This window comes from Microcebus murinus, chromosome 2 (assembly GCF_040939455.1).
Source record: "Microcebus murinus isolate Inina chromosome 2, M.murinus_Inina_mat1.0, whole genome shotgun sequence".
Classification (NCBI taxonomy): Eukaryota; Metazoa; Chordata; class Mammalia; order Primates; family Cheirogaleidae; genus Microcebus; species Microcebus murinus.
Window position 1 is genome coordinate 125,393,702 of NC_134105.1, and position 7,810 is coordinate 125,401,511.

The following is a 7,810-nucleotide window of genomic DNA, read 5'->3' on the forward strand; positions in this document are numbered from 1 at the left end:
TTCACTTATATTGCATCCTTTCCTTTATCCCTTTATATACTTAAGAAATATTTCACCTTGGCCAGGCATGGTGGCTCATGCCTGTAATCTCAGCACTTTGTGAGGTCAGGAATTCGAGACCATCTTTGGCAACGTAGCAATACCCCATCTTTACAAAAATAAGAAAAATTAGCCAGGCATGGTGATGCATATCTGCTACTCAGAAGGCTGAAGCAGGAGGATCTCCTGAGCCCAGTAGTTCAAGATTATGGTGAGCTGTGATGGCAGCACTGCACTCCAGCTGGACAATAGAGCAAGACCCTGTTTTTAAAAAAAGAAAAAGAAAAAGGAAATACTCCACCTTGGATATTTTATAAAGTGTCTTTTAATTCTGTTTTTCTCACAACTATTAGCAGTCTTATTAATAGTTTTGCTTTATAAACTATTATTTCTGACCAGTTTATGCCATTTCATATGTTTAAGTGCTTTTTCCTTGAAGACTTATGTTTATATTGGAGAGATATATGCATATTTATACACATAACTCAAAGCCTATGGGTATTGAGATTTTCTTGGGAACATGATAAATTATTTTAATTCTTTAAGAAAGAAAAATTATCAGTTCCCTTCTTTAAAGACCTTCCTCTTTTAATTAATGTTTATAAAGATTAATACTGATTTTTAAAGTCATTCATTCTTGAATCTAAGAAAATGGTATTTATATCTCATTTCTTTTTTTCTGAGCAGAATTGACTACACAACCCAAAAATGTATCTTTTGTCAAGATCAAGTGGTGGTGGCCACTTTTCCTAATAGCTCCTCTTGCCTTTGGGAGTTTTTGGTTCTTTTGTACTCCTGAAGTAGAAACCACTGCTGCTGTTCAAGAGTTCCAGAACCAGATGAAACAACTTAGGAATAAGTACCAGGGCCAAGATGAGAAGCTATGGAAAAGGAGCCTAACGTTCCTGGAAAAACATCTTAATAGCTCCCACCCTCGGCCTCAGCCTGCTATCTTGCTCCTCACTGCTGCCCGAGATGCTGAAGAGGCACTTAAATGTCTGAGTGAACAAATTGCTGATGCCTATTCTTCCTTCCGTAGTGTTCGTGCCATCCGGATTGATGGGGCAAGCAAAGCTGCTCAGGACAGTGATACTGTCAAACTCGAGGTAGATCAGGAACTGAGCAATGGATTCAAAAATGGCCAGAATGCAGCCGTGGTACACCGCTTTGAGTCCCTGCCTGCAGGCTCTACTCTGATCTTCTATAAATATTGTGACCATGAAAACGCAGCCTTCAAAGATGTAGCGTTAGTACTGACTGTCTTATTGGAGGAGGAGACACTTGGGACCAGTCTAGGCCTAAAGGAAATTGAAGAAAAAGTGAGAGATTTCCTTAAAGTCAAGTTCACCAGCTCTAACACACCCAACTCCTACAATCTTATGGACCCAGACAAATTGAATGGGCTCTGGAGCCGTATTTCTCACTTAGTCCTACCTGTGCAACCTGAAAATGCCCTGAGAAGGGGTATCTGCTTATAAGGTGTGAGAAAAGAGAAAATCATGTCTCAAGTTGAAGAATTTTTCAGACTTCCTAACCAGAGACAGGATTCAGAGCTCTTTTTGAAAGAACTGGTTTCTTTTTAAAGGAAGTTAAGTTCTTTATGTAAACGTGGAACATCTAGGTCATTTATTCAACCTAATTATCTATTATATGAGAGAATCATTTCTGTTTCCATTCAGAGTTGTGTTAAGGGTATCTTAAGGATATAAATTATATGCGGTTCCATAGAGAATCTATTTTGATCCTGGGCTGAATTATTATTGCTATGTTGTAACCAGTGAGAGGGATTCAGCTTCTTTCTTGTGAATTTTCCCGATTTTTTAATTTGGATTTTTCACAAAGTTTGTTGAGTTATTAGTAAGATAGATTCCCTAGATGTAACTGCGTATTTTCCCATTATGTTCCCTTTTACACCATTTAGTTGTGAGTTCCTTAGTCAGCTTCTGTTTATAGGAACAAAAGTAATGAAAGGTCATCTGGTTGTGTGTTTGGATGTTTTTCTTTTGTTTTTGGAGAATGGAGAGAAGGAGGCAAGGGAAAAGAGAGAAATTGTGTAATAGGGAAGGTAAGGGGAGGAAAAAAGTCTTTAAGATGAAATGTTACAATAAGGCACTGAGATATGTTAGTCAAACATGGGTATTTGGGATATGTTTTTTACATTTCTTTTTTTTTTTTTCTTGAAGAAATTCTTGGTCCTCCTAAGGATTTTTAAAGCATGTGTATGACAAGGTTTAATATATTTGTTTACTTGACTCTTAAGGGTAGGTAAATTCAGAGTTTATTTTGGGCATACCCAGAAGCTTCTGTTTTAAATTAAGAAACATAGTTTCAGGAATTGGTAAACCATTGTTTAACCAGCTATCCTGGGCTTTTGAAGAAACATTTAATTTTCTGCACATCCACTTGTTGCAGCCTTTAGAACACACCATATAAAAATGTACTATGCATGTGATAAATTTTACTGAGTGCCTCAAACCACGACAGTGAACTTTATCACATATGAAGAATGTTAAATGTATTTCTGTACTACCATAGTATTTTAGCTGTAACTTGGTATCTGTAACTGAGCTTGCTCATCTGTCAACTGCTTTGGTTTTCTTAGAATCTTATGATTCTAGATCAACTTTTTTTTTTCTATAAACCTTTAAGTGAAAATATGAAAATATTGTTTTTAGAATCAGTCACTGGCTTCATCATTTACCCTTTGAGGGTCCCACAACTGATAATAGAGAGGGGTATGATTCTTTCCACTAGGACTCATAAATTTATACCCCTTATTGTAATTTGTTCCTGACTCTGAAAAGTCAGATCATCTGATTTATAGAGGATTATAAAACAGCAGTTTTTAAAAGGTTTCTTTTATATATACATGTTATATGGAGAAACAAATATTTTTATTAAATATTTCACTGACTGAAGTAATTTAAAAGTAATATGTTACTTATATCTTTCAGGAAAAATAATTGTAGCAGCTGATCTGTAAATGACTTTAAAAACTATTTTAGTAGTCTAAATAAATTTACTTACTTGGTTTGTACTCTGTGTTATAAACCTAATGATTTATAAACCTTTTTTTAAAATTAATCCAAGTGTTTTCTTTACACTTGAACAATTATAGTGACTTTGACTATGAGAAACAAGGCCAAAGAATTAGAGCCATTCACAAGTACATTGGTTAGAAATGGAGCAGCCATGATTTTGTTTTATCCAAAGATTTTGAATTATTAAAATGTAGTTAATTTAGCTATTGCTCATGTGGCAAAAGAATCTCCACACAGATTTTGCTAAACTTTTCTTTATCACTTCCCTAAAGAGCCTTTTTAGATATTTTTTTCTAGACATCCCCTCCCCATGAAATTTTAATACTACACATACAATATGTTTATGAACTGCATATATTTTTGTGTTTCATACAAAATACGTTTTTTGCCCCCAACAAACCAATTTTCACTTCTACTGGGAATGCATGCTCAAGGGAATCTGTATTTTGATTTACTTATTTAGAGACAGGGTCTCACTCTGTCACCCAAGCTAGAGTGCAGTAGTAGCACAATCAGCTCACTGTAGTCTCAAAGACCTGGGCTCCAGTGATCCCCCTACCTCAGATTCCCAAGTAGCAGGGAGGAGAGGTGTTTTATTAACACAAAACCCAGCAGTATGAGAATGACTTAGAGGCTGGAAAAATTCGTCATGAGCATCACAAGACAACCAATAATGCCCCTGACGAAGGGAAACCTCTATAAACGGCTAGCCGAAGCCAGCTGTGTTCAAAGCTGAGTAATGTCCACACCCAAACCAGTTGGAGGAGGGAATAGTCATTCCAGAGGGCTCAAATGACTAGTGAATCTGCCAGATAAAGGGAGAGAGCACAGCCTTGCCTAAGCATTTTGAAGTGCTACAGTGATGCACACTGTGGCTACGTGCCTCCTTGTATGGTCTCGTTTATCCCATATTACTCATTACAGCATTAGCACGCTTCCCTTACTACATGCCCCTTGAGAAGCATACATGTTGTCAGTGTATGCACAATGGTAATCACAAAGAGTGTTCAAATATTTGTTGAATAAGAAGAGCAAGCCCTACCTAATTAGGTAGGTTGCATTTTGCTCAGTGTTTTATTTGCTTTTTTTTTCTGTTATGCCTGAGCCATTTCTAAAAGCTTTATATAACTATTTCACCTGGATTCAGCAGTGCTATGAATAAAGAAAAAAGAGGACCAATCTAAGTGCCAGAAACTGGCACTTCTCTGGTAGAGACAGTGATCATTAGTGAGAGGTCCCCAAGGGGAAAGTGAATATCAAGGGAAAAGATGGCGAAAGCTTGAGATCTTTTCAGTGATATTTGGCATTTGCATTTTCTTAAAACAGCTAGCAAGTTTCCTTACCTCTTTTTATATTGCCTAAGAAGGTATTATAATCCAGATAAGAGATGGCTATGAGTGTGGAGAGAAGATGGATAAGAAAAATATCTGAGAAGTGTAAGTGACAAGATTTGTTGACTTTATAAGTTGACATTTTGCAGTTTGAAGTAGAGATAGTCACATGTATTTAGTCAGGAATCGATTAAATAAATACCATGTCCAACCAAGAAATGAGAAAAGGAGGGCTGAGGTGTGGATGAGAAGAATTTACATCTCAGACTCCCAAGACAAGAGAGTATGGGAACTGTGAAGACTGGTTTTGGATGGAGGCATCAGCAGCCATTCTCTCTGCTTCTACCCATTAGTAACTTCCCGTCTGTGACTTCAGTGCCAAGAAGGTGAATTTGGTGGCTCAATCCAGTGTTTGGAGGATCCCTAAGGATATATGATTAGACATAGTTGTCTAGTTTACCCCGTAAGAGGGACCATGGGGTAGGGATGGGATAGGGTAGTTTCCTGAGATCCGGCCAGGGACTGGGCAGATATGGTTCAGGAATGACTAAATACTTCTTCAAATATATAAAGACCTTTCTATATATAACGCGATGTTATATGATTAATTCATTTTGGCTTTTTGAAAAAGACATTAAAAGTAATGGAAACATTTTTCATCTCAAATGCTGAAATCAATATGGTATTTGGAAACATTTTAAGTTTTAAAATCTGGGTCTTGGTCATAGGTCTACTATGAATGTGATTTCTTCCCATTATTTCTGTTTCCTCTCTGCTGAAAAAGAGGGAGACAGTTATCAAGACATCAGGCACTATTTTAATATACATCAGCTATTATTATTAATTTGTTTTAAGTCCCTCAATAGAACATGGAGCTTTCTTTGGTTTCATTCTGTTTCTTGGACAAGTGAGGTGGTAGGTGACTATGTACCCGATTCAAACTTGATTTTTAGGGCTTGTTTTCCCACTTTGAGAGAATACTGTTCTTGGACTAAACTCAGTAACAGAATCTGCTCCATTCTACATAGCTCTCTACAAAGGATATTCACCCATAGTAGTTATTTATATTTCTGAATGGACAAAATTTTTATCTATTCTCAATTTCTCAGAGTTTAAATTGACTTCCTCTTATTTTGTCTACAACAAAGATGGAAAAGATCTCTATAAAGATCTTTTTATAGTATTTGAATATGTATTAAGTTGTCCCTTAACCTTTTATATTTTTTGCCAGCTATTGAGTGTTTATTAATGCTCCAAACACTGTTCTAAGGAATTTACATGTACTAATTTAATTCTCACAGTAACCCTAGAGGTGGTACTATTATATTTTCCCTATTTAATAGACAGGAAACTGAAGCAGAGAAGTAAAATGACACTCAAAATGGTGGAGCAGAGATTTGAACCCAGGCAATCTGGCTTTGGAACATCTATTCTCACCACTGAGATGTTCTCTAGAACCCCATTCTATTTTTTTTTTTTTTTTTTTTGAGACAAGAGTCTCACTTTGTTGCCCAGGCTACAGTGAGTGCTGGGGTGTCTGCCTAGCTCACAGCAACCTCAATCTCCTGGGCTCATGAGATCCTCCTGCCTCAGCCTCCCAAGTACCTGGAACTACAGACATGCACCACCATGCCCAGCTAATTTTTTGTATATATATTTTTAGTTGGTCAATTAATTTCTTTCTATTTTTAGTAGAGACAGGGTCTTGCACAGGCTAGTTTCGAACTCCTAACTTCGAACAATCCACCTGCCTCGGCCTCCCACAGTGCCAGAATTATAGGCGTGAGCCACCTCGCCTGGCTAGAACCCCATTTTAAATATAGAAAGAAACAAACTGTCTCCTACTGTACTCTCACAACACCCTTCTCATACCAGATCTGTGGACGTTTTACCCCACACATGAAGCAAGCAAGCAAGCGATTCTGCAGCAGACACCAGCTGGGCGTCCTCCAATTCAATTCTGACACCTGGAGGCAGCATCAGAGCCTATAGATTGAGAGTTCAGGCCCACAAGTCTGCCCCCACCTCTCACACTTCTGATGCCAATCACAAGCCCCATGTTGTTTTACCTATACTTCTGATCAACTGGCTATAAATCAGGGTTCCCATGACCCCTGTTCCTTGGGTTTGGTTAATTATGCTAGAGCAGCTCACCAAACTCCGAGAAACACTCTCTGGTCATACCCTGCCTAATGACGTCTCATTGTTGGACCACATATATGTAAGGCTGGTGGCGGGGCCCCCTCCCTTCCCTAGGTCAAAAAGAAAAGGCTCATGAGACCACACCCGCCAAAGACAAAACTGCCAGGCCCCGCTGAGAGGATCCACACCCAGATGTCCACCTGGATAAGAATGTTTTGTCTCCTGGATTCCACAAATACCTCCAGCCCCTCCTAAAATCCCCAGCTCTTCCCGCCAAAAGTCCCTAGCCAGGCCCAAAGGGTATAAAAGGCCTCAGCCCCTTCAAACGGCGGCGACTGCTGGGGCCCCCCTCTCTTGGGGCCCCAGAACCTCGTCCACGGGTGTATAATAAAGCCACATGGTTTGGCCCCCACTCTTTCTCTCTCTGTGTCTGTCTTTTCTTTTCGCCGCCGCCGAAAAACCTTACAATATATAACTATGTTCCCATTAAGATAATAATATATTTTTACTGTACCTTTTCTAAATTTAGATATGTTTAGATACACAAATACAATTAACCTTGAACAACACAAGTGTGAACTGTGTGGGCCCATTTATACACGAATTTTTTTCAATATTGGAAAATATTTTGGAGATTTGCAACAATTTGAAAACATTAAATTCATATACTAGAGAAGAAGATGGCTGATGAGAAACACCGCCGGACAGAGTGTCTCTGCAGAAAAGACAGATTCTAGCAGAAATTAGAAGAAGCAAGAAGACAAGCATACATCGGATGAGGGTCGGAAGGAGGAGTACCTGAGACCACGGGAGACTCCACGGGAGGAGGTCACGGAGAAAACTGAAAGCTGGGACCCCGGAGCAGCCCGGAGACCAGCAGGAAGTGTAGGTGGATCAGCCGTTTCCCCTCCCTTGCATCCCGGACTGCTGGTGGGCTCCCCAGCGAGTGGAGAGACCTGTGGACACCAGCCAAGCGACGGGCGCTGCCAGTGAGCGGTGAGCCAGTAGTGGACCTGGCACCAGGCTCCCAACTCCCTCGGAGCACCTCCATGTGCACAGACCCGAGCCGCACGGCAGACGCCATATTGCCGCCTCCTCCCCTCCCCCGTCCCTACCCGTGGCTGCCCAGAGAGAGAGACAATAGAGCCACCAGCCGGAGGCACCTCCAGGGAACGGGACCTTCCCTGTTGGGGCCCTACAGCTGACTAAGGGGAACTCAGACGGTGAGCTTCCCACCCACCAGCCCTCCCAGGTGCT

General features: G+C 40.0%; 1 protein-coding gene across 3 annotated transcripts in view; it reads left to right on the forward strand.

Annotated features, from left to right (window-relative positions):
• TOR1AIP1 (torsin 1A interacting protein 1) overlaps window positions 1-6,968 on the forward strand; it is a 45,312-nt gene extending 38,344 nt beyond the window's left edge. For all 3 annotated transcript variants that reach the window (XM_020285473.2, XM_020285475.2, XM_020285474.2), the window contains one exon: window positions 727-6,968. In XM_020285473.2, coding sequence (XP_020141062.1) covers window positions 727-1,517 — 791 coding nt within the window. In that variant the 3' untranslated portion in view covers window positions 1,518-6,968. The remainder of the gene's footprint in view (window positions 1-726) is intronic.
• The last annotated feature ends 842 nt before the right edge of the window (window positions 6,969-7,810 follow it).